The sequence below is a fragment of the Oncorhynchus nerka genome, linkage group LG11 (genome assembly GCF_034236695.1).
Source record: "Oncorhynchus nerka isolate Pitt River linkage group LG11, Oner_Uvic_2.0, whole genome shotgun sequence".
NCBI lineage: Eukaryota > Metazoa > Chordata > Actinopteri > Salmoniformes > Salmonidae > Oncorhynchus > Oncorhynchus nerka.
This window is the reverse complement of record NC_088406.1, coordinates 33,534,583-33,560,189: the sequence shown is the minus strand read 5'-3', so window position 1 is coordinate 33,560,189 and position 25,607 is coordinate 33,534,583. Positions and strand designations below refer to the sequence as shown.

Below are 25,607 nucleotides of genomic sequence, written 5' to 3'. Positions count from 1 at the left end.
GCATGTCACAAGAATGTGTTTACAGATACTGACATGTGAATGATCCGGTCATGTTTTTGACACTTTCATGAATAAAGTCTCCATTGTCCTCTTTCCACAGAGTGGATCCCTCTGGACAGATGCAGACCTGAGATAGGGAAAGAATATGAGGAACAGCACATCATGGATTGTTGGATGGATCTCTCCAGATATAAAATGATGGGAGCTGTATGTTTGAGCCACTCCTATAAAATAATGAGAACAAGTAGTCGTTTTCTACCTCCCTGCTACTGGTTCCCTCTTAGATTTAGCGCATGGTCTTTGTCAACATGAACAAACTGCATTGAATGCAGTTGGATTGTTGTTGGATATGGGTAGAGACACCCAGCTTGGCAGGAAGAACCAGGGAGGGGGTCCTGCAGTAACTGGAATTGATGCATAGTAAGGCTGCTAAGTGTTCCCCACCAAAGCATGAACCATCATACACATGTTCTATTTCTATTGTCTGTGTTAATATGTGATATAGGTAAAAAAAAAAGTGAAAAACACTTGGCAGATGCTTTGAGAAAAGTTTTTTTTTAACTGCGATTTAGTCCATAGTCAATGTCATTTTTGTGGATTTTGGCAGACTTGCACATTATCGTGGTTGTACACGTTTGTTTGTTTTCACAAATCTGTCTATACACATAATCCGCTTCAGTCTGGGCACTTACATGACAGTGTCACTGGATTGTTTTGTTATGTAGAACACTAACATTATTGACATGACACACATATTTAATGAAAAGCTTTACTCTTGGAAACGTTACAACATTATGAAAATATAATTTGCACTCATCAGTATTTTGCATGTTTTGAAATTTGCGCTCAAACTAAAATGTTGAATGTAGCTTTTTTGATGAAGATCAAAGATCTGGGTTTCCTTGTTTTTTGATGCTGTTGTAAAGCTCACACCTCAATAATAATGTCATGAATGCCTTAATAGCAAATGAGGAAAATTATTAGAATCCATAGATTAATTCCACATTTCGATTTGTACCTGTTCATAACATGTCAATTGTCTTAATTGAACGATTGTCCTTCTGTAATGTCAGGCATAGCCTAAAACAAGTATTGTCTTTAATGTCGACTTCTTGTTTAGGAAAGTGACATGTCAGGTATTAAACTGGGCAGTGACATCTATGGTACGTTTGTTTTTATTTATTTGCATCCGAAGACAGAATAAATTCTAGCATTTTCCAAGCTTGTTGTTGCACTTCTATTTCAAACAGTTTTATGCTACAGATTGGTTGTCAGTATGTCATTTCTCGATTTTATATTCCAATACAGTAGAGGGCGATGCTATTTTATTTTTGTAGCTTGCTTTCCGACGTAGAATCGTTTAAATTGATACTGACCGGTTTAAGGTACAACTGCCTACCACAAATCCACATACGATATATAGCAAATACATGACGGTAGATCTGCTACGCAATTACATTCAGGCCGCTCCGAAGCTACCCATGAAAATATTAGGGGTCCTACTAGTAGTAAGATGCCGCCAGCCAAGACAGAAAAGCAAAAAGAGCGCAAGCTCTGACTACTTTGGAGTAAATAGCTAGGTAGTCAACGGAGGTTCTTATTCTTTCAGGTAAAGTGTTTTAGTAAGGAGTTACTTGTTCGGTTGTCTGAATTTACGTGAAGCTGTGTTTCCAGTCGTGATCATTATTTTAAGAGAATGGCTCCAACTATACAGACACAAGCCCAGCGAGACTCAGACGGTCACAGGTAAATATTTTCTCCGATGTATTTGCTTTGCCGCAACCTAGCTAATGACGGCATGGCTAGTTAGCGATCATCATAATTTACATATGTTCTGACTGTGCCATCATAACTTACTATTGAAATGGGGGCTGTGTTACTTCCTATTTATTCAGTCTCAGCTGAGTGTGTAGCTAACAACACTTGCTTTTTCTATCAACATGTCTAGGAGTTCATCACACAGAACTGTTCCAGAGAGGTATGCTTGCAGTTTGATGTTTCAACAAAAGAGATTCAGTTACAATTCAAGAAGTGTTTTTTAAAAATGCAAATGGGGTTGGAGATCTCTATTTTTTTAACCCTTATTTAACTAGGCAAGTCAGTTAAGAACAAATTCTTATTTACAATGACTGCCTACTGGGGAACAGTGGGTTAACTGCCTTGTTCAGGGGCAGAACGACAGATTTTTACCTTGTCAGCTTGGGGATTCGATCCAGCAACCTTTCGGTTACTGCTCTAACCTCTAGGCTGCCTGCCTGCCACCTGCCCCGTCATTGACAGATCAAAACCCACATGACCATTAGGTGGTTATGAGGATATGTGGCATCAGTGGTTGATAGAACATGATGATGACAATGTGTGCTTCCATGTTTGTCCCAACCATTCTCCCAGGTCCGGCGTGGTCTGCCGGGTAAAGTACTGCAATAGCCTGCCTGACATCCCATTTGATCCCAAATTCATCACATATCCATTTGACCAGCACAGGTAAACACCCTTGTTCCTACCAAGTTCCTTCTGCTATAAAGGTCAGTCCAGATGTTGCTATGTCTATTAAATGTATTGTTGTTGGAGCCACAGTGTCCAGCTTTTCTTTTCTAAGCCTTCTCCCATAAATACCGATCTGACTCTGATGTGACTGGATGTTGCTCTGTCTGGTGTTGACAGGTTTGTGCAGTACAAGGCTACATCATTAGAGAAGCAACACAAACATGAGCTGCTGACTGAGCCTGACCTTGGCGTCACCATCGACCTCATTAACCCAGACACCTACCGTGTCGACCCCAGCAGTACGTTTCTGAACGACATACACACTGTTATACCACACAGTCAGTATATTTTTGTGGTGGTTACTTGAAGCTTGTGTAGTACTGAATTAGAATCGTCCCATCCTTATTTTTCTAGTTCTTCTTGATCCAGCTGATGAGAAATTATTGGAGGAAGACATCACAGCTCCATCCAGCTCGAAAAGGTTTGGATACAGACTGTGTACCAGTCAATACAGTATCTGTGTGACAAAATTCAACTAAAATGAGTGACTTGGAATCTGTGTTATGAGCTCTTTGTTTGTTTTCCTGTAGATCTCAGCAGCACGCCAAGGTGGTCCCGTGGATGAGGAAAACTGAGTACATCTCTACAGAGTTCAACAGATATGGTGTCTCCAATGAGAAAGTGGAAGTCAAGTAAGTGTGACCTAACAGGCTAGCTAATCACCACATTCAGCGTACACACTTCCCATCTTGTAATGTTTTCTGTTTGTCCCACCCCTTCTATGACCTATGTGTTCTGTCCTTAGGATCGGTGTGTCTGTCAAACAGCAGTTCACAGAGGAGGAGATATACAAGGATAGGGACAGCCAGATTGCTGCTATTGAAAAGACCTTTGAGGATGCACAGAAACCGGTGAGAGTGCCCCGTGTTTGGCTCTGCACAATTTACTGTGCGATATTCAGTCCAAATAGGTCTTTCAGTAACAACTTCAAAGTCAATGTCCAGCTACACAGAGATGACACAGTTCATTGTATGCTCCTTATAATATGATTAATTCCATCACAAACAAAGTTAATGTCGGATCTTATTTGTACCTAAATTGTCACAGCAAAATAATCGTGCAGTAAAAGGATTTTAATGTTTGGTCCATAATGTTGCTTGATTGGTGGTTAGGCTATTAGCTGGTCAAAACGAGGCTACATGAAAAGTGGTACACTGTTAATGTAGCTGTATAATATAACAGGAAAATTCTCAGCAACAAAAGTGATCAAATTAAGATCCTAGTATCTGTACATCACACGCTGTGTTCCTCCTCTTCCCCCAGATTGCCCAGCACTACAGTAAACCCAGAGTCACTCCTGTGGAGGTGATGCCTGTGTTCCCTGACTTCAAGGTGAGCATCCATAGCACTCATCAGGACATACAGTATCATTGTACTGGTCTTGGCTACCTATCTGGATTATGCCAGATAGGGGCGGCAGGGTAGCCTAGTGGTTAGAGCATTGGACTAGTAACCGAAAGGTTGCAAGTTCAAATCCCCGAGCTGACAAGGTACAAAATCTGTCGTTCTGCCCTTGAACAGGCAGTTAACCCACTGTTAACCCACTAGGCCGTCATTGAAAATAAGAATTTGTTCTTAACTGACTTGCCTAGTAAAATAAAGGTAAAATAAAAAATACCCATTGTCTTTGTTCCTGGGGAGTCATTGGTTCTGTTTCAAGCTGGATGTGTTTAACTGTTGTTGTCTTGCCCTAGTGTGTAAAGAGTAAGCATTTGTATGTTCTGTTTTCTGCTCCCCAGATGTGGATCAACCCGTGTGCTCAGGTAATCTTCGACTCTGATCCTGCGCCTAAAGACATGTCAGCACCCCAGGGTGTGGAGATGATGTCACAGGCCATGATTAGGTGAGGAGAAAACATTGCCACATTGCGTGTCTGTGATTTTCTGTGACCGTCCTGCACTATGACAATTTACATAATGTTCTGACTTGTTTATTGTTGTGACCTGCAGAGGTATGATGGATGAGGAAGGAAACCAGTTTGTGGCCTACTTCCTGCCCAATGAGGAAACGATTCGCAAGCGCAAGAGAGACGTGGATGAGGAGCTGGACTACATGCCTGATGATCTGTGAGTCATCCAACAAGCATTTACACACTTGAGTAGATGGGACACCAACAATTCTACTGATATGTTAACTGAATATTATTGGGATAGTATAGTTTTCACGTTGTCATTGTCTACTTACTCTCACCTACTTGGTTCACCTTGTCCAAGTACAGAACCTTTATGGTGTTGGAATCTCTGAAACACACTTACTGTAACATTGAACTAGATGTGATGAGGATGGTTTCTTTGTGTGTTCTAGGTATGACTATAAAATAGCCAGGGAGTACAATTGGAACGTGAAGAACAAAGCCAGCAAGGGCTATGAGGAGAACTACTTCTTTATCTTTAGAGACGGAGATGGAGTCTACTACAATGAGCTGGAGACCAGGTAACCACTGGCTGGAGTGGGGGGTCTCAAAGTGGGGGTCTGTTGGGTTTACTGTAACAGGAGGTGACATGGGTTTCTCTTGGAAGAGAGAATCGCATTCTGGTAGATTTGTATTTTCTATGGTGGGTTTAGTTAGTTTGTTATGGCCTGAGGACACCACCTGTGAAGGTTGTTGTTCTGACTGTGTTGTTCTGACTGTGTTGTCCTGGATTGCAGAGTGAGGCTGAGTAAGAGGAGAGCTAAGGCTGGAGCCCAGTCTACTACAAACGCTGTGCTGGTGTGTAAGCACAGAGACATGAACGACAAGGAGCTGGAAGCACAGGTGAAACTGCTAGTCAGGCCCTCCTTTGGGGGGGGGGGTTTACTTCTGTTTTTTACTTCTGTTTTCTACACTGAGCATTACTTTAAATCTGTGGAAACTACTGTGTTTACTTAATACGTGGACCTCAACGCTGATAGAGATGAACAGGTAGTGCTGGACATCAGCAGAAAAGTGTACATTTGCAAACATCTAAATAATCAGAGTAATAACAACATCTGTCTTTGTCCATTAGGATGCGCGTAAGGCTCAGCTGGAGAACCATGAACCAGAGGATGAAGAAGAGGACATGGACTTGGGTAAACTGCAGGACTCTGGTCAGTCTCTGTCCTCCCCAATGTTTACTACTGTGTCTGAAGAGTCTCTGTTTACGACTGCTTCTTAGATCCATATGAACTAATTGTCTGTATCTGTTTGTCTCCAATCCCAGGTGATGAGAAGGAGAAAGGCAGCGAGAGTGAGGCAGACAACTCTGACAGTGACTCTGACAGGGAGGATGAGGATGGAAAGCGGAGTGGAGCCGAGAATGATGACGAGGAGGGAGCGAAACGGAGGAGGAAGGCCAGTGGTAGTGGCAGTGAGAGTGGCGAGGAGGAGGTCAAGCTGGCGGATGAGGTGGAGATCTTCGGTAGCGATGACGACAGTGATGACGATGACAACGAGCCCAAGAATGGAGCAGCCCGGAGCAGTGGGGAGGAGGGCAGTGGGAGCGAGGAGGAGAAGAGGAGCCATAGGGAGAGGAGTAGGAGCGAGGAGGAGAAGAGGAGCCATAGGGAGAGGAGTGGCAGCGTGTCTCCGGCCCACAGTAGCGGTAGTGACCACTCAGAGGGTGGCCGTGCCCAGAGCGGGAGTGGCAGTGAGCAGGCCTCAGATTCCAGCGATGGCAGTGACAGTGAATAAGAGGCCTTCTTACTGTGACAACGCTGGCACTCCATGCCTTACCCCCGAGCTCCAGCCAGCCCAGTCTCATGAGTCCCACCCGCAGAACAGCCCTGTCTTTACAGAGGCCAGCATCTCATTCCTGTTGAGAGTTGGTTTGCTACTTTTTTTTAGGAGAGACACAATCTCTAAGGGACTACTACAAGGCTTTTGGGTACCTGTAAATGCCAGTTATTCAAATGTCAGACTTTTGCTCATAGATATAGTTGGAGCCACTATCTTAGTAGTTTTGTGTACAGGACATGCTTCATTGAATACAATTATTTCCTACCAACAACATATTTAGTTCTTTTAAGCCTGGGTTTCTTTTCTTTTTTGTCTCACTCAATATGAGGCACTTAGTGGTGTGAAGCAGATAAAAAATTTAAAAAAATACATAATTCTGTAGACTTTTCTTGTGCATAAATCTATTTTTTTTTTTTTTTTGTCCTTAGCGTTTGAGGATTCAATACATTATAAATGTAATTGGAGCAGCCAATAAAATGTGGGCTAGTTTTGTAAGGAAAATTTGTTTTTTTAAATGTTTTTGAGTTAACTTTCAAAAGAACATTTATTTTTCTGCCCGTTTCTTGTTTCCCCCTCAAACGATGACAATGAACCTGTTTAAGTTCAGTTGTGACGGAAACTTCTTAACATTTAGACATTGTAAATAAATGGTAGTAGCTGACTTTACAACATTTATGCCTGTATGCTTCTTATACTGCTAACAGTTACCCTCTCCAAAGTCCCCTGTTTTTAGATGAACATGTATTCCTTGAAACATTTTCCTTCTGACGTAGTAATAATGTAGCCTGGTCCTAGATCTGTTTGGCCTATCAGCAACTCCTTCACTCATTGGCATGACAATTCCACGAGGAGTTGTTAAGAGAGCAGAAACTGGCAACCGGGCTAGTAGTAATGGTTTGAGTATAGCTAAGGAATAAGAATGCAATAACACAAGTGACAATAAAAGCAATTTATTGCAAACTGGTAATGAAGTTCATGTTGCACTTTTGCCACCATGAACACTGTTCAGCGAAAGAAAGACAGTTTGTTTATCAGCCACTCTTCAGACAAGTCATCTATGTTTCGCGTCTCAAAAACCTATTGAGAAAAAAGGGGTAGGAGGATCAGGCTTAACATGATTATTTTTCTGAACATTTTCTATTATAACTTCTATTTTGTGAGTTTAGTGTTGGGCTTATGTTCAGATCATTATTATTAGTCAATACTCGAAACGGACAATAGTCCTGACCTTTGTGAGCTCTGCTGCGGAGACCAGTTGGTTCTTGCTTCCTGCGTACATCATTTGCTGCTCAGGCTTGCACCCTGTTGAGATGAGGAGGGTGCATAAGCCACAGATGTCTGTCCACTGAACCTTTTTGATCTCCATATGGTAAACACTGATTGAATCTCATTTCTACTTTCAATTATCAACCCTTACTACCTTTAAAAAGTGATTTTGTTCAAAGGGATGTTGCAGTACAGTAATGCTAATCCTTCATTCAATTGGCTGTTCACTGATTTAGGGTGGTTTACTCACCCACTGGACTTGAGAATATGAAACACAGCGGGTAGGACACCCTGCCATCTGTATGGATGTATTTGTAGCTGTAAACAATGAATGTACACTATATTGTCAAGGAGATCCAATCACTGGTCAATGATGCAACTGTAACAATGTCAGTTCTGGTGAATATGAGGTTAACAGATTTCTGCTGTATCACTCCGACATGTTATAAAAGGATATCTTGGCTGCCGTTCGGGAAGTTCATTCCTCAGGTCATCCAGGGAGATGTCCTAAAATGTGAGAGCATGTTTTGAGTTGAACTGGTATTGATACAGGCGTGGATGGATTTGAGTAATTATTAACTCAGTATGGGATATTCAACATCTCAGGTAGACATTGTGACTTGCCTCATACTCTTCCTCCAGGATCACAAGCTGTTTTGCCATGTCAATTTTCACTGAGGGAATAGGATCATTATTCTATATTGAGTCTTTAACATATGTTTTTCTGTTTCTGGGTTTATTATGTTTTTTTTAATTAGGTGAAACAGGACAATTGGAACACGCTTTCGATTAAGTCTTACTCACTCAAGATGGCTGCATTGTTGGTCTCTTTTCGAAATCTGAACTTCTTCAATTTTTCTTTCAGACTCTCATCCACCTCGCACACAACCAAAGAGCTTGACTAGAATTTAAATGTGAAACAAGTTCATCAACCGTGGGAAGTTTTGACACGTTGTAATTGTATATGTTGGTCATATTGCTACTGTCAGGCTACATCATTGAAAGTTCTGTCATATTTCACTCAGTGAGAGAGTGAGAGAATAGGGACAGGGGAGAAAGAAAGAGGGAGGGAACCAGAGAAAGAGGTTTTAGAGCAACTTGTTTTGATATCTAAAGTGCAAGATTCCATGAACACATAGCTCATAACAAAATCTTAAAGTGACATATTGAGACCAGGAAGTGCTTTTGTTGCATCGTGGAACGACACAGCTTCCTGTGTCAAGATGGTATGGGGTAAGGGAGGGAAGTAGCAAAAATACATTTACGCCAGCCTAAAAACCTTTACAACATAAACTAGGACATCACCGTCCATGCCAAAATACATTTTCCAGTTAAAGTGCAATATCGTAAAAAATAAACGCTCTCCCATACCATTCTAGAAGAGGTCTTGTTTTGGTTTCTTGTCTGCAAAGATATTGTCTTCTTGTTGAGGTTGTTACTCCTCTGCCAATTGCTTGTGACAGGATGCTGTCTTACTCTCAAGATCCTCCTTTTATGTAGTAGCACATACAGTAGGGGAGGGCAGACATGTACACATATGAGCATCCCCAGTACCCCCTCACCGCACTGTGTCAGATCTAGCCTTCTTGTTAGGGATATCGTTAGTTCTATCTGCAATCCTTTGTCACTGTACCCGACAGCAAATTGTTTCTTTTTAATAATACAATGTTGTTTACAGGGCGGCAGGTAGCCTAGTGGTTAGAGCATTGGGCTTGTAATCTTAGCTGACAAGTAAAAGTCTTGTTCTACCCCTAGATCCTTACTGCTGACAAGGTAAAAGTCAACAAGATAAAATAACAAAGTGATATTCTCTTTTCTGAATGGGTGCAGTCCCTGATTAAACATTAGTGTTTTCAGCCTTTATTTCAAGAAACGGAAAATTTGCCAAGGCACTGTCTGTGTCCTCTGTCATTTCTATCTTCAGTCCTCAAACGTTAATCTAACAGATCAAATGCAATCAATCCAAATATGTTTGAGACCAAGGAGTTGAATTTGAATGAGCGGGGTGCTTGGTTTGACAGCAGCTATGCATCATATCAAAGAGGAAGAGAAGAAGCGAGAGGGATAATGGACCCAAAATCTCTCTTCTCCCGCAGGTGGTGTTTTTGTATGGAGGTCATGAGGATGTTGAATTTGGGCAACAAACATTGCATGGATTATTTGATCGAATAGAAGTTTCGTAATGCTTAGGTTGTTACAACTCCACTGAAATAAGTAGGACACGTAATATGCCGGCAACTTTGAGAAAAAACACTTTATATTGGAGTTGTGCCTGTTGTTCACACGCGTCTGCCCTCTCATTGGCTAGAATCGTCCCACCTGATATTGCCTCCTCCCGACTGCCTTCCATTTTTTAAGACATTTATTTCCATTGTTAGAGTGGCCACTTGAGTATCTGGTCAATATAATGGATACTCTGTGATCCTATCGATCAACTTCAGTTTAGTAGTGGTGTGGGTGTTTGCGTTTAATCCACTAGATGGGGGACTTTTCTCTTTGTTTACCCCGCCCAAACGCCATTACGTTGGTCTCCGACGTTGCGTCAACTCTGAATCGAAGTTGGCTAGCTAGATTGAGCCAAGCGTACTTTCCCTATTTCTCTGTGTTCAAATAAACATGTTGTACATAGCTAGACTGTTTTAAATGTTATCTTTGAAATAATCAGAAAATCATTATTTTCAAAGCAACCAACGACAACTGTTGGATCGAAATCTTCGTCTCATCCAGCGTTTATAAATGAAGCAATAGCTGCCTGCTACTTTAGCTAACAAGTGACAATTTACAAAGAAGGTAAACAAACCAACCGCTAGAGGTTGGAGAATGGGATGTGGATATAATGTAAGTAATCTGACGTGTTTTTTTCTAAATGGACCATGGGGGACCTTTGCAACGCGAGGACTCAAATGTCGTTTTACGAGATGAAAAATAGAGAGACATTCCAACAGCAACGTTACCATTCCTGAATCCCCCATCAATTTACACGGTGAAGGCCTGGTGCTAGTTTTTTTAGCTAGCTAACTGCCCCCCAGCCCATCAAATACACCCTGGAAACGTCACCGTTGTCACACAGGTTTGTTTTTACGTTTTCTGACCAACTAGCTTAGCTAACTACATGTGTGACCTGGTCAAACGTAGCTAGCAAGCTAACTTGCATAGGTAAGGCTGCGAGTTGACGTTAGCTAGTTACGTTTGACATAGTTACTGGCAAACTTGCTACGTATACCAACAAACTAGCTAACGTAGATGAGTAACGTTAGCTCTGTAGATAGGCCCTTGTTTATGGTCTGTCTTACGCGAACGTTAGCCTAGTTAGAATAACATACCCCTCCTATTTGTTAGCTAGTTACTACTAATACAGACCATCCTGGCCAGAATTTAACTACTAACGTTACGTTCTGTTTTTTAAAACTTGGACAAATATCTATAGGTTGCTGGCTGGTATCAGAACGCTTCGTATTATTCTGTACGTAAATCCGAGACACTCCATTTAGGATGGTATGTCACGTTTCGTATGGTATGTATTAATTTGTGGATGTCTAACATCCATTTCGTATGATACGTTACGAATTACAATTCGTATATATTTTACAAATTTGCAAAAACGTACAATATCTTATGCATTCTGGTTAGGTGGCTAACGTTAGCTAGGGGTTGGGGTTAAGTTTAGGAGTTAGTAAAGGGTTAAGGTTAGGGGAAGGGTTAGCTAAGTAACAAAGTAGCTAAAAAGTTGTCAGAGAAGAGATTCCAACTCGTAACCTTTGGGTTGCTAGACGTTCTCGTTATACGCCCACCCCACGACAACCACCCTACTTTCGTTTTTACCATAAGTTAGCATCTGTCTGGTGTAACCATACCAAACATAACATATTATGGTAGTTTGAGTGCCCGGATTAAAATTTACTATGTGAAGTCTAGCCTATGAGACCAGGCTAGTTCTATTTATGTAAATGAAACATAACAACTAGGCATTGCAAGTTCTATACCCACAACTCAGGTGGTCATTGCAATACTGGGATGGTTGGATGACTGTTTCAGATTTGATTGATCATGCCATGGCCTATTGGAAACCTGTGACACCATTACTTTACCCTGTAACAAGCTGTATTGCAAGTCATCACTTAGTATTTATTGTTCTAAGAATATATAACAGCCATGTAGATTGCATGGAGATAATGTAGTCTTTGTTTTTTGCTTCAAGTCAAACAAACTCATGCATTGACTGGGCAGTTAGGCTTAGATGTTGGCTTTATCAAACATTCACAGATGTTGGCTGAATGGTCAATAGAAATGTGCATGCATACTGCATGGAAGTTCTCTGTGTTGATGCTGAAGTGATGATGCTGGCAATAATGTGCTCTACTTTCACTGCACCATGAAGCTGATTATCCTGCATTATGATTAGCTGGCCTAAATATTAGCGTGCTGTACAGAGACCATCTTTACTCTGGCAATTCCACGGTAACAGAGTGACACTAGCTAGGTTTCCATCCAATTGGCAAAAGTTTCATGTGAATATTCTAAAATGAGCATAAAAACTATGCTAATTTTACCAGATGTTTCCATCAAATTGACTTGTTGCAGATTAAAAGCAGTACGTGATGAGGTAGTACACATAATTTTACTACAAAAGTTTTTTTTTCATGTAAGAAATAAAAAATACAAGATAAATGTGTTTCCATCATATTTTCAACTTTACTGATTATTTTCCTCACAAATTTGTTAAGCTTTATATAGCATGTGCCCACTCTGGTATTGGCGCCTTCTGCGAGCTGTTGGCTAGAGCACACGTGTAGCCTAGATCAGGGATGGGCTGCAGACCAATTTAAATAATAAAATAAAATGAGTTCTCAACTTACTGTTGGAAGAATAATATAATTCACAAGGTGCAATTTTGAAATTTGGTTGTGCATCAGCAGTCACTCAATTAGCCCGCCCATGTCAACAAAATGTTTTTAGATTGGTAAATGAGTCTAGTGGCTAGCTGTCTAAACTTGTAGTAAGCGGGGTAGGGCCCATCAGTTATCATATTAAAAACAGCAAACATTTGCCTCCACCCTATGGCAACATGTTTAGAATTGCAGTGAGTTCGTTGTAAAACTGCACATTTTTCTCCCCGCCCTAGGGCACCCTAGGGCATAATAAGTAGAATTGCAGTGAGTTAGTTGTAAAACTGCACATTTTTCTCTCCGCCCTAGGGCACCCTAGGGCATAATAAGTAGAATTGCAGTGAGTTAGTTGTAAAACTGCACATTTTTCTCTCCGCCCTAGGGCACCCTAGGGCATAATAAGTAGAATTGCAGTGAGTTAGTTGTAAAACTGCACATTTTTCTCTCCGCCCTAGGGCACCCTAGGGCATAATAAGTAGAATTGCAGTGAGTTAGTTGTAAAACTGCACATTCTTCTCTCCGCCCTAGGGCACCCTAGGGCATAATAAGTAGAATTGCAGTGAGTTAGTTGTAAAACTGCACATTTTTCTCTCCGCCCTAGGGCACCCTAGGGCATAATAAGTAGAATTGCATGACACAAGTTATACAATTGCTAAACCTTCTTTGTGCCCCATGGCAAAATGTGTAGGATTGCAACAAACTTGCTTTAAAATGGCATCTTTTGACTTAGTGCACATGAACACTTTTGCGCAGAAATTCTCATGTACTGAATAAAAACATACAGTGGGGCAAAAAGATGAGAGAGGCCTGTAAATGTTCATCATAGGTACACTTCAACTATGACAGACAAAATGAGAGAAAAAATCCAGAAAATCACATTGTAGGATTTTTTACGAATTTATTTGCAAATTATGGTGGAAAATAAGTCAATAACAAAAGTTTATCTCAATACTTTGTTATATACCCTTTTTTGGCAACGACAGAGGTCAAACGTTTTCTGTAAGTCTTCACAAGGTTTTCACACACTGTTGCTGGTATTTTGGCCCATTCCTCAATGCAGATCTCCTCTAGAGCAGTGATGTTTTGGGGCTGTTGCTGGGCAACACAAACTTTTAACTCCCTCCAAAGATTTTCTATGGGGTTGAGATCTGGAGACTGGCTAGGCCACTCCAGGATCTTGAAATGCTTCTTACGAAGCCACTCCTTCATTGCCCGGGCGGTGTGTTTGGGATCATTGTCATGCTGAAAGACCCAGCCACGTTTCATCTTCAATGCCCTTGCTGATGGAAGGAGGTTTTCACTCAAAATCTCACGATACATGGCCCCATTAATTCTTTCCTTTACACGGATCAGTCGTCCTGGTCCCTTTGCAGAAAAACAGCCCCAAAGCATGATGTTTCCACCCCCATGCTTCACAGTAGGTATGGTTTTCTTTGGATGCAACTCAGCATTCTTTGTCCTCCAAACACGAAGAGTTGAGTTTTTACCAAAAAGTTATATTTTGGTTTCATCTGACCATATGACATTCTCCCAATCTTCTTCTGGATCATCCAAATGCTCTCTAGCAAACTTCAGACAGGCCTGGACATGTACTGGCTTAAGCAGGGGGACACGTCTGGCACTGCAGGATTTGAGTCCCTGGCGGCGTAGTGTGTTACTGATGGTAGGCTTTGTTACTTTGGTCCTGCAGGTCATTCACTACATTTACATTTACATTTGCAGGTCATCCACTACAAATTGGTGCTTTCACCTTATGACATCCAGTGGAACAGCCACTTTCAATAGGGGTCTTTTAAGGGGGAGAAGGATTACTTTATCCATCCTAGGTATTCCTTAAAGAGGTGGGGTTTCATCAGGTGGTTTGACTCCGCTGTCCTGGCGGTGAGGGAGTTTGTTCCATTCACTAGGTCCCCCCGTGTGGTTCTGGGATTTTTGCTCACTGTTCTTGTGATCATTTTGCCCCAGATGCCTGAGCCCCAGGAGATTATCAGTGGTCTTGTATGTCTTCCATTTCCTAATAATTGCTCCCACAGTTGATTTCTTCAAACCAAGCTGCTTACCTATTGCAGATTCAGTCTTCCCAGCCTGGTGCAGGTCTACAATTTTGTTTCTGGTGTCCTTTGACAGCTCTTTGGTCTTGGCCATAGTGGAGTTTGGAGTGTGACTGTTTGAGGTTGTGGACAGGTGTCTTTTATACTGATAACAAGTTCAAACAGGTGCCATTAATACAGGTAACGAGTGGAGGACAGAGGAGCCTCTTAAAGAAGAAGTTACAGATCTGTGAGAGCCAGAAATCTTGCTTGTTTGTAGGTGACCAAATACTTATTTTCCACCATAATTTGCAAATAAATTCATTAAAAATCCTACAATGTGATTTTCTGGAGAGAAAAAAAGTAGTTTTTTATTTTATTTATTTTTTGTGAATTTTACCCCTTTTTCTCCCCAATTGTTGTAGTAGCTACTATCTTGTCTCATTGCTACAACTCCTGTACGGGCTCGGGAGAGACGAAGGTTGAAAGTCATGCGTCCTCCGATACACAACCCAACCAAGCCGCACTGCTTCTTAACACAGCGCGCATCCAACCCGAAAGCCAGCCGCACCAATGTGTCGGAGGAAACACTGTGCACTTGGAAAAGCAGCCAACAAGTGCTCAGCATATGTGGGAACCCTGTTGGAAAAGCATTCCAGTTTAATCTGGTTGAGACAATGCCAAGAGTGTGCAAAGCTGTCATCAAGGCAAAGGGTGGCTACTTTAAATATTTATTGAAACGGAGCGTCACGCTCACCACCGTGCACTTTCACCACCCTGTTAAGTTCATTATAACTTATTGCATCTGTAGCCTAATAAACAGAATGCTTTTTTAAGTAGTGGGAAGACCACACAACATAGAATCGCGTGACTGCAAATATACCTCGACATGGTTGTTCAATCAACAAATGCGCAATAAATAGATTCCACCGCTATTTGTCCCATCATTCATTTTACCGACGCAGAAATATCCCACCATGCCGAACAAACATTCTGTCAACATTTCTGAAACTGGATGGAAACCTGGTTAGTGTCAGATTTCGTGATTGGCCCCTGTTGTAAGTTTGCGTTTGTCTCACATTATGGTTATTATATTGGAGCCACAGTATATTGAAATAACCACAAAAAAGGTGTTTCGTAGACTGCCCTGACTTAAGCCTGTGGTCTGTGGTAGTCATGCCACCATGTTAATATTGGTTAGTTCAATTTATTGCATGAACAGCATTTCTGGTATTGGGATTTCATCGTCATGATCAGGGTTCAGTACTAGCATCAAATTCCTAGTTAAATTATACTGAACAAAAATAGAAACGCAACATGCAATTTCTAAGATTTTACTGAGTTACAGTTCATATGAGGAAATCAGTCAATTGAAATACAATTACGAGGCTCTAATATATGGATTTCACATGACTGTGAATTTAGATGGGCATCTGTTGGTCACAGATACCTTTTAAAAAATGGGCCTCGGGATGGATCTCATTACTGTATTTTTTTTTTTAGCATTATGTTCGTTGTCCGTAGCTAATGCCAGTCTATACCATAACCCCACCGCCACCATGAGGCACTCTGTTCACAATGTTGACAGCAAACCGCTTGCCCACAAGACACCATACATGTGGTCTGCAGTTGTGAGGCTGGTTGGACGTACTGCCAAATTCTCTAAAACAACGTTGGAGGCGGCTTATGGTAGAGAAATTAACATTAAATTCTCTGGCACCAACAGCTCTGGTAGACATTCCTGCAGTCTGCATGTCAATTAACTTGAGACATCTGTGGCATTGTGTTGTGACAACTGCACATTTTTAGTGGCCTTTCATTGTCCCCAGCACAAGGTGCACCAGTGTGATGGGGTGGCAGGGTAGCCTAGTGGTTAGAGCGTTGGACTAGTAACCGGAAGTTTGCAAGTTCAAACCCCCGAGCTAAAAAGGTACAAATCTGTCATTCTGCCCCTGAACAGGCAGTTAACCCACTGTTCCTAGGCCGTCATTGAAAATAAGAATTTGTTCTTAACTGACTTGCCTGGTTAAATAAAGGTAAATATTTGTTTTTTTAAATAAAATGATCATGCTGTTTAATCAGATTCTTGATATGCCATACCGGTCAGGTGTATGGATTATCTTGGCAAAGGACAAATGCTCATTAACAGGAATGTAAACAAATGTGTGCACAATTTGAGAGAAATACTATTTTTGTGAGTATGAACAATTTCTGGGATCTTTTATTTCAGCTCATGAAACATGGGACCAACATTTTACATGTTTATATTTTTGTTCAGTGTATCTTATGTAGTTTTCCTTTCCGTTGATTTGTTAGGATTTGGATGATGCTGATACTGATGCACCTGAGAGAGAACCCTCCTGTCTAAGACACAACCAGCTGGATTTAACACGCACTCTCCCAGCCCTCCCTTCAGCACCCCATCTCCTGCATCTGAACCATGTGAGGGCCCCTCGCTCCACTTTGAGGGGATCCCAGGACTGTTGTGTAAAAGCAGCCACTGAGCGGGGCCAGAGTGAACCTGTGTGTGAGCAAGCAGTCTTCCCCCTAACCCCCACCCACATATTCCCACCCCCCTTCCTGTTGGCAACTCACCATGATGTTCCGAGACCAGGTGGGCATCCTGACGGACTGGTTCAAGGGCTGGAACGAGTGTGAGCAGACGGTGGCGCTGTTGTCCCTGCTGAAGAGAGCCTCTCGTACCCAGGCCCGCTTCCTGCACATCTGCCTGGAGCACTGGCTGGCAGACTGCACTGAGATCCACATCCTGGAGGCTGAGGCCAACAATGCAGGTAGCTAATAACTGCAGATTTCTGAAGAACACATTTGAAACCCTATTGGATTAGTCATATTGTATTACCGGTATACCCTATCTTATGGTGTAAAAACCATGTAACAAATAGACCTACAACCTGTAAAAATGTATTTTACTTGTAAACAATTGCCCCTCTGTCCTTCACCACTCCAGACATTGTGAGCCAGTGGCACCTGGAACCCATGGAAAAGGCGGTGTCCCTGCTGCTGTCCCACCTGCCCCTGCTGCAGCCCCGCAACAGCGAGGCCAAGTGTGAGTACATGAAGCTGCTGCAGAAGGTGCTGAGCCACACCATCGAGAGCAGTCTGTTTGTGGAAGAGAGTAGACAGCTGCTGTCCTACGCCCTCATCCACCCGGCCACCACCCTGGACGACCGCACCTCGTTGGCCATGTGGCTCAACCACCTGGAGGAGCACCTCTCCAGCGGCTACCCAGCGCCCTCCCGGCCCCCCTCTGGCCCCTACCACCCCCGCCAGGGCTCAGATGAGTGGCCGGGCTCAGCAGAGGTCCTGGACCCTGGCCATGGCTGGCTGGACAAGCCCCCCTCCTCTAGCTCCTCCCCTGCAGGGCAGAACGGACACATGTCTTTCCAGGGTGGGATGCCCTCGCCCATAAATAGCAACAACGCAGGTCAGTGGCTCACATCTCCTACCAAGACAGACTGAGGGAGAGCAAGGACGTGTTGTTGGGGTGAATAGGAATATGCTAAACATAACCGAGATACAATACAACTTTTTCTTCATGTGGTTATGTAATCATGCTATTAATCAACTATTTAGTCTGTGATCTTTGTAATGATTGTCACATCTAAAGAATCTCTCTGTTTAGGCATAGCCTTCATTAAAGGGATGGTTTACTGTGATTGTCTCTAACATCCTGACCCTACTGTGTCCCCTGCCAGGCATGGGTCAGATGGGCCAGCCCAGTCCTCTGAAGAGGTCCTCGTCCCTAATCCCCTCCAGTTCCCAGGTCTGTGGCGCAGATTGGCTGAGCCAGGACGACCTGGGGGGGCGACAGGCCTTTGACCACGCCCCCCTGTCCCCCCAGAGTAGTGTGGCATCCTCAGGCAGCGAGCAGACTGAGGACCAGGGCTCCAGAAACACCTTCCAGGAGGATGGCAGTGGCATGAAAGGTCAGGAGGTCAACCATAATACGCTAGGTGTTCAAAGCCAACAACAGGCCAGGGTCGGTCACATTGTTGTTGGTATTTCACTCTGGCAAAAGCCATGACATGCCAATGGCTACTGCACTTGGCGATGGTTGAATTGCCCAGTCAGTGGGATGTTATTTTTTTGGTCTCCCCTCGTGTTTCAGTTTTTTTTGTTTGCGTGTGCTCCAGATGTCCATGAAAATGAAGTAGGACAGCGTTCTCCAACTATTTTGATATGCACTGCACAGATACGTCAAGCATTCCAGAGCAGTATCTATTTAAGTGATAATACCTGAGAAGCCGGTGTTTGGATATATTGGCACAGGTGTTGTTAGTCTCCAAACACCGGCTTCTCAGGTATCATCACTTTTATACAACGTGTTACCAACATGTTCAAATAATGATTGACATATTTTCATGAAAAAAAATATTTTGATTAATTTATTCATACTATTTCATCCTTCCACAATATATAGTCCCGACACACATCTATGGTTGCTGAAGACGCGACCCAGTCATTCAGTCTTTTTGTTCTGTATCAATGGACGCGACCCAGTCGTTCGTTCTAAATGTTCCATTGCCATACTGGCTGGCAACGTACTTATCCCTTGCTTGCTAGCTAGCCAACTACGGCTAACGTAGTCAGCCAGAATAACAGCAAAGTATTTGCATTTGTTTAAGCTGTTTACTAGTGACATTTATTTGGATACATCCATAACAATGAGCTAATGAGGCACAATTTCGCCTGGCATAGAAAATGTGCTCACTCGTCAGGACACTGTTGTTCAGAGGAGCTAGTCAACAACACAGCTACAGTAACACAATCACTTCAAACTGAAGCTGGAAAGACTGCAAATTAGCTGCGTTTTGTTTTACCTTTTTTCAATTGACATTCTTTTGTATATATCCATAAAAATGATGCCAGCTAATTCATCATTTCGACTGGCTGAGAAACGCTGCCTGCCTGTCTGTCTCGTCGACTCCCGACTCGTTCATTACTATGGGACAACAGGAGAATCAATTTGAATATTGAAACAATATCGTAAATGTCGGAGAGACAGACCGCAAGGTTTATACAAATCTCCGCTGTGGAAAACTACATGTTAGTCTTAAAGAAATGTGAGATAAGGTCTTGATACTTTTTATAGTGGAGATCAAGTTTCTAAGTTGCCTGGCTGGGCTGATGACACAGTGGATTAGTCAGGTGGAACAGAGTAAATAGGTTTAGATTTTAGCCGGTGTCGACTTGTGGAATAGACACTGCCTGGAATGCTGTTTTAACCAATCAGGATTAGACCCACCTGTTGTATAATATTGGTTACAGTTCTATCCTTCTCATTGTTCATGGACTAGAGTTACAAGGACTCAGCAGGAGAAGAATAACTTGTGTTTCTACTTTCTGTTTCAGATGTGCCCATGTGGCTGAAGAGCCTCCGTCTTCATAAGTACGCAGCACTTTTCTCCCAGATGACTTATGAGGAGATGATGATTCTGACAGAGCACCACCTGGAGTCACAGGTTTGTCATCGTTTGTCACAGGTTGGTCAGCTTCTCTCGTTAGTCCTCTCTTTCCCCTGCCCTCCTCATCAGTGTTGAATAGATACGGCCAATTTTTTGTCCAGCATAGTGATACCTCAATGAGCCATGAAATGAGTCATCGCTGCATAGAGTTATACAGTTATACACAGCCTCCCCAGCACAGATAAACGTCTTGGCTCTGCTCCATAGCTTTAATGAAACAGATGGTGATCAGAAGTGTTATTTAGTAACTGGATGTCCATGTTTCTGTGAGCAATGATTCCTCCTTTTGTTAACTCTTCGTCGTCTTCCAGAATGTGACCAAAGGTGCGCGGCACAAGATAGCCCTGAGTGTCCAGAAGCTACGGGAGAGGCCAAGCGTTCTCAAGTCTTTAGAGAAGGTAAATCACATACTGTCATCACTATTATTTTAAAAGCATTTCAGATTCACTTTTATCTCATGATAGGCATGCTGTTCTGAACAACTTAACTGTTAGTTTCCATTTGGATCCCTGTGGCTTATTTCGAGAAATCCAATTAAATGTGAATGAACATATCCACTATAATTATCACCAATATTTTAGATATGATACGACTCACATTTTCTTTCAATTAAAAGTTAACCAGCAAGTTCTGTGAATATTTCCTGTCACACTTCAAGACCGCTTTGCTAATAAGATAATTCTATGATTGATCCAACAGGATATATTGGAGGGGGGCAACCTGCGTAACGCCCTACAGGAACTACAGCAGATTATCACCACCCCTATCAAGGTCTACAGCTACAGCCCTCCCAGTGTTTCCCACAGAGATATGGAGGGGAGTGGATCCCCATCAGACCACACCAACCCTGGGGAGGACAAGGACCTGGCCCAGGAGGGCTTCCAGCCCCATAACCCCCCTCCCTGCGACGGAGAGTCCTCAGCCACACCCATCTCAGACGGCGACATTGCTGGGCAGTTCACGCGTGTCATGGGTAAAGGTAAGAGAGGAAAAAGGCTTTTACAGGGCTGAGTATGTGTACAGTCGTGGCCAAAAGTTTTGAGAATGACACATTCATTTCCACAAAGTTTGCTGCTTCAGTGTCTTTTGTCAGTGTCTTTTGTCAGATGTTACTATGGAATAGTGAAGTATAATTACAAGCATTTCATACGTGTCAAAGGCTTTTATTGACAATTACATGAAGATGATGCAAAGAGTCAATATTTGCAGTGTTGACCCTTCTTTTTCAAGACCTCTGCAATCCGCCCTGGCATGCTGTCAATTAACATCTGGGCCACATCCTGACTGATGGCAGCCCATTCTTGCATAATTGATGCTTGGAGTTTGTCAGAATTTGTGGGTTTTTGTTTTTCCACCCGCCTTTTGAGGATTGACTACAAGTTCTCAATGGGATTAAGGACTGGGGAGTTTCCTGGCCATGGACCCAAAATATTGATGTTTTGTTCCCCGAGCCACTTAGTTATCACATTTGCCTTATGGCAAGGTGCTCCATTATGCTGGAAAAGGCATTGGTCGTCACCAAACTTCCTGGATGGTTGGGAGAAGTTGCTCTCGGAGGATGTGTTGGTACCATTCTTTATTCATGGCTGTGTTCTTAGGCAAAATTGTGAGTGAGCCCACTCCCTTGGCTGAGAAGCAACCTCACACATGAATGATCTCAGGATGCTTTACTGTTGGCATGACACAGGACTGCTGTTAGCACTCGCCTTGTCTTTTCCGGACAAGCTTCTTTTCCAGATGCCCCAAACAATCGGAAAGGGGATTAATCAGAGAACATGGCTTTACCCCAGTCCTCAGCAGTCCAATCCCTGTACCTTTTTCAGAATATCAGTCTGACCCTGATGTTTTTCCTGGAGAGAAGTGGCTTCTTTGCTGCCCTTCTTGACAACAGGCCATCCTCCAAAAGTCTTCGCCTCACTGTGCCTGCAGATGCACTCACACCTGCCTGCTGGCATTCCTGAGCAAGCTCTGTACTGGTGGTGCCCCGATCCTGCAGCTGAATCAACTTTAGGAGACGGTCCTGGCGCTTGCTGGACTTTCTTGGGTGCCCTGAAGCCTTCACAACAATTGAACCGCTCTCCTTGAAGTTCTTCATGATCTGATAAATGGTTGATTTAGGTGCAATCTTACTGGCAGCAATATCCTTGCCTGTGAAGCCCTTTTTGTTCAAAGCAATGATGACAGCATGTGTTTCCTTGCAGGTAACCATGGTTGACAGAGGAAGAACAATGATTCCAAGCACCACCCTCCTTATTAAGCTTCCATTCTGTTATTCAAACTCAATCAGCATGACAGAGTGATCTCAAGCCTTGTCCTCGTCAACACTCACACCTGTGTTAACGAGAGAATCACTGACATGATGTCAGCTGGTCCTTTTGTGGCAGAGCTGAAATGCAGTGGATATGTTTTTTGGGGATTCAGTTAATTTGCGTGGCAAAAGGGGACTTTGCAATGAATTGCATTTAATCTGATCACTCATAATAACATTCTGGAGTATATGCAAATTGCCATCATACAAACTGAGGCAGCAGACTTTGTGAAAATTAATATTTGTGTCATTCTCAAAAAGTATTCAGACCCCTTGACTGTTCCACATTTTGTTACGTTACATCCTTATTCTAAAATTGATGAAATAAAAATGTTCCTCATCAATCTACACACAATAGCCCAAAGCGAAAAGAGGTTTTATACATTTTAGCAACTATATTAAAAATAAAGAAACACACCTTATTTATATAAGTATTCAGACCCTTTGTTATGAGACTTGAAGTTGAGCTCAGGTGCATCCTGTTGCCATTGATCTTCCTTGAGATGTTTCTACAGCTTGATTGGAGTCAACCTATGGTAAATTGAATTGATTGAACATGATTTGGAAAGGCACACACCTGTCTATATAAGGTCCCACAGTTGAGAGTGCATGTCAGTGCAAAAACTAAGCTATGAAGTCGGAGGAATTGTCCGTACAGTTCTGAGACAGGATTGTTTTGAGGGACAGATCTGGAGAATGGTTCCAAAAAATGTCTGCAGCATTAACGGTCCCCAAGAACACAGTGGCCTCCATCATTCTTAAATGGAAGAAGTATAGAACAACCAAGACTCTTCCTAGAGCTGGCAGCCTGGCCACACTGAGCAATTGGGAGAGAAGGGCCTTGGTCAGGGAGGTGACCAAGAACCTGATGGTCAGTCTGACAGAGCTCCTCTGTGGAGATGGGAGAACTTTCCAAAAGGACAACCATCTCTGCACCACTCCACCAATCAGGCCTTTATGGTAGAGTGGCCAGACGGAAGACACTCCTCAGTAAAAGGCACATGACAGCCCGCTTTGAGTTTGCCAAAAGGCACCTAAAAGACTCTGACCATGACAAACAAGATTCTCTGGTCTGATGAAATCAAGATTGAACTCTTTGTCCTGAATGCCACGTGTCACATCTGGAGGAAACCAGGCACAATCCCAATGGTGAAGCATGGTGGTTGCAGCATCATGCTGTGGCAATGTTTTTCAGCAGCAGCGACTGGGAGTCTAGTCAGGATTGAGGGGGAAAATGAACGACAGGACAACAACCCTAAGCACACAGCCAAGACAACGCAGGAGTGGCTTCGGGACAAGTCTCTGAACGTCCTTGAGTGGCCCAGCCAGAGCCCGGACTCGAACATCTCTGGAGAAAATAGCTTTGCAGCGACGCTTCCCATCCAACCTAACAGAGCTTGAGAGCATCTGCAGAGAAGAATGGAAGAAACTCCCCAAATACAGGTGTGCCAAGCTTGTAGAGTCATACCCAAGAAGACTCGAGGCTGTAATCGCTGCCAAAGGTGCTTCAACAAAGTACTGAGGAAAGGGTCTGACTACGTACAGTTGAAGTCGGAAGTTTACACACACCTTGGCCAAATACATTTAAACTCAGTTCTTCAGAATTCCTGACATTTAATCCTAGTAAAAATTCCTTGTCTTAGGTCAGCTAGGATCACCACTTTATTTTACGAATGTGAAATGTCAGAATAATAGTAGAGAGATTTATTTCAGCTTTTATTTCTTTCATCACATTCCCAGTCGGTCAGAAGTTTACATACGCTCAATTAGTATTTGGTAGCATTGCCTTTAAATTGTTTAACTTTGATCAAATGTTTCGGGTAGCCTTCCACAAGCTTCCCACAATAAGTTGGGTGAATTTTGGCCCATTCCTCCTGACAAAGCTGTTGTAACTGAGTCATGTTTGTAGGCCTCCTTGCTCGCACATGCTTTTTCAGTTCTGCCCACAAATCTTCTATAGGATTGAGGTCAGGGCTTTGTGATGGCCACCCCAATACCTTGACTTTGTTGTCCTTAAGCCATTTTGCCATAACTTTGTGAGTATGCTTGGGATCATTGTCCATTTGGAAGACCTATTTGCGACCAAGCTTTAACTTCCTGAGTCATGTCTTGAGGTGTTTCTTCAACAAATCCACATAATTTTCTTTCCTCATGATGCCATCTATTTTGTGATGTGTACCAGTCCCTCCTGGAGCAAAGCACCCCCACAACATGATGCTGTCACCCCTGTGCTTCACGGTTGGGAGGGTGTTCATCGGCTTGCAAGTCTCCCTCTTTTTCCTCCAAACATTTCATTTTGCCAAACAGTTCCATTTTTGTTTCATCAGACCAGAGGACATTTCTCCAAAAAGTACAATCTTCGTCCCCATGTGCAGTTTCAAACCGTAGTCTGGCTTTTTTATGGCGGTTTTGGAGCAGTGGCTTCTTCCTTGCTGAGTGGCCTTTCAGGTTATGTCGGATATATAGATACTTTTGTACCGGTTCCCTCCAGCATCGTCACACGGTCCTTTGCTGTTGTTCTGGGATTGATGTGCATTTTTCGCACCAACGTACGTTCATCTCTAGGAGACAGAACACGTCTCCTTGCTGAGTGGTGTGACAGCTGCGTGATCCCATGGTGTTTATACTTGCGCACTATTGTTTGTACAGATGAACATGGTACCTTCAGGCATTTGGAAATTGCTCCCAAGGATGAACCAGATTTGTGGAGGTCTGTTTTTTCTGAGGTCTTGGCTGATTTCTTTTGATTTTTCCCATGATGTCAAGCAAAGAGGCACTGAGTTTGATGGTAGGCCTTGAAATGCATCCACAGGTTCACCTCCAATTGTCTCAAATGATGTCGATTAGCCTATCAGAAGCTTCTAAAGCCATGACAACCTTTTCTGGAATTTTCCAAGCTGTTTAAAGGCAGAGTCAACTTCGTGTATGTAAACTTTTGACACACTGGAATTGTGATACAGTGAATTATAAGTGAAATAATCTGTAAACAATTGTTTGAAAAATGACTTGTGTCATGCACAAAGTACATGTCCTAACCGACTTGCCAAAACTATAGTTTGTTAACAATACATTTGTGGAGTGGTTGGAAAAACAAGTTTTATTGACTCCAACCTAAGTGTATGTAAACTTCCTACTTCAACTGTATGTAAAGGTAATATTTTTTTGCGGAAGGGTGTGTGTCTTCATAATTTTGCTATGATTTCTAAACCTGTTTTTGCTTTGTCATTATGGGGTATTTTGTTTAGATTGAGGGGGAAAAAACATGTAATCCATTTTAGAATAAGGCTGTAACGTAATAAAATGTGGAAAAAGTCAAGGAGTGTGAATACTTTCCGAATGCACTGTATATCGTGCATTTGGACAAATGTTGCTCTTGGTTGTTGTGGA

The 25,607-nt window shown here is 42.7% G+C and overlaps 3 protein-coding genes across 5 annotated transcripts in view; 2 read left to right on the top strand and 1 right to left on the bottom strand.

Annotated features, from left to right (window-relative positions):
• The first annotated feature begins 1,400 nt into the window (after positions 1 to 1,400).
• Positions 1,401 to 6,915, top strand: LOC115136732 (RNA polymerase II-associated factor 1 homolog). 2 transcript variants are annotated; one of them, XM_029672463.2, is made up of 14 exons: positions 1,401 to 1,746; positions 1,949 to 1,978; positions 2,392 to 2,484; positions 2,665 to 2,786; positions 2,902 to 2,968; positions 3,078 to 3,179; positions 3,293 to 3,398; positions 3,811 to 3,879; positions 4,287 to 4,390; positions 4,497 to 4,613; positions 4,852 to 4,980; positions 5,197 to 5,302; positions 5,535 to 5,616; positions 5,730 to 6,915. In XM_029672463.2, the coding sequence occupies exons 1-14, from the start codon at positions 1,697 to 1,699 to the stop codon at positions 6,197 to 6,199; spliced, it is 1,647 nt and encodes a 548-aa protein (XP_029528323.1). In that variant the 5' UTR covers positions 1,401 to 1,696; the 3' UTR covers positions 6,200 to 6,915. The 2 variants fall into 2 exon arrangements, with proteins under 2 accessions (XP_029528323.1, XP_064880513.1); XM_065024441.1 differs by having other exon boundaries at positions 1,401 to 1,748; positions 1,945 to 1,978.
• A 263-nt stretch (positions 6,916 to 7,178) lies between these two features.
• LOC115136733 (glia maturation factor gamma-like) lies at positions 7,179 to 9,070 on the bottom strand. Its single transcript, XM_029672467.2, has 7 exons — positions 8,882 to 9,070; positions 8,315 to 8,411; positions 8,135 to 8,184; positions 7,968 to 8,017; positions 7,761 to 7,843; positions 7,473 to 7,546; positions 7,179 to 7,321 (listed from the first exon to the last, which is right to left on the bottom strand). The coding sequence occupies exons 1-7, from the start codon at positions 9,053 to 9,055 to the stop codon at positions 7,250 to 7,252; spliced, it is 600 nt and encodes a 199-aa protein (XP_029528327.2). The 5' UTR covers positions 9,056 to 9,070; the 3' UTR covers positions 7,179 to 7,249.
• Positions 9,071 to 9,904: 834 nt separating this feature from the next.
• LOC115136730 (protein Smaug homolog 2-like) overlaps positions 9,905 to 25,607 on the top strand; it is a 25,191-nt gene continuing 9,488 nt past the window's right edge. The window contains exons 1-7 of one of the 2 annotated variants that reach the window (XM_029672461.2): positions 9,905 to 10,580; positions 16,743 to 17,218; positions 17,395 to 17,871; positions 18,143 to 18,373; positions 19,800 to 19,909; positions 20,224 to 20,310; positions 20,612 to 20,891. In XM_029672461.2, coding sequence (XP_029528321.1) covers positions 17,023 to 17,218; positions 17,395 to 17,871; positions 18,143 to 18,373; positions 19,800 to 19,909; positions 20,224 to 20,310; positions 20,612 to 20,891 — 1,381 coding nt within the window. In that variant the 5' untranslated portion in view covers positions 9,905 to 10,580; positions 16,743 to 17,022. Of the gene's footprint in view, positions 10,581 to 16,742; positions 17,219 to 17,394; positions 17,872 to 18,142; positions 18,374 to 19,799; positions 19,931 to 20,223; positions 20,311 to 20,611; positions 20,892 to 25,607 lie in introns of both variants that reach the window. The other variant, XM_029672460.2, reaches the window with a different exon arrangement.

Coding starts and splice junctions, on each gene's coding strand:
- LOC115136732 (XM_065024441.1), top strand. CDS start 1,697: ATGGCTCCAACTATACAGACACAAGCCCAGCGAGACTCAGACGGTCAC. Junction 1,749..1,944: donor AGACTCAGACGGTCACAGGT/AAATATTTTCTC, acceptor CTATCAACATGT/CTAGGAGTTCATCACACAGA. Junction 3,180..3,292: donor AATGAGAAAGTGGAAGTCAA/GTAAGTGTGACC, acceptor TTCTGTCCTTAG/GATCGGTGTGTCTGTCAAAC.
- LOC115136733 (XM_029672467.2), bottom strand. CDS start 9,055: ATGCTCATATGTGTACATGTCTGCCCTCCCCTACTGTATGTGCTACTA. Junction 8,412..8,881: donor ACAAGACCTCTTCTAGAATG/GTATGGGAGAGC, acceptor TTTAAATTCTAG/TCAAGCTCTTTGGTTGTGTG. Junction 7,844..7,967: donor CTTCCCGAACGGCAGCCAAG/ATATCCTTTTAT, acceptor AATATAGTGTAC/ATTCATTGTTTACAGCTACA.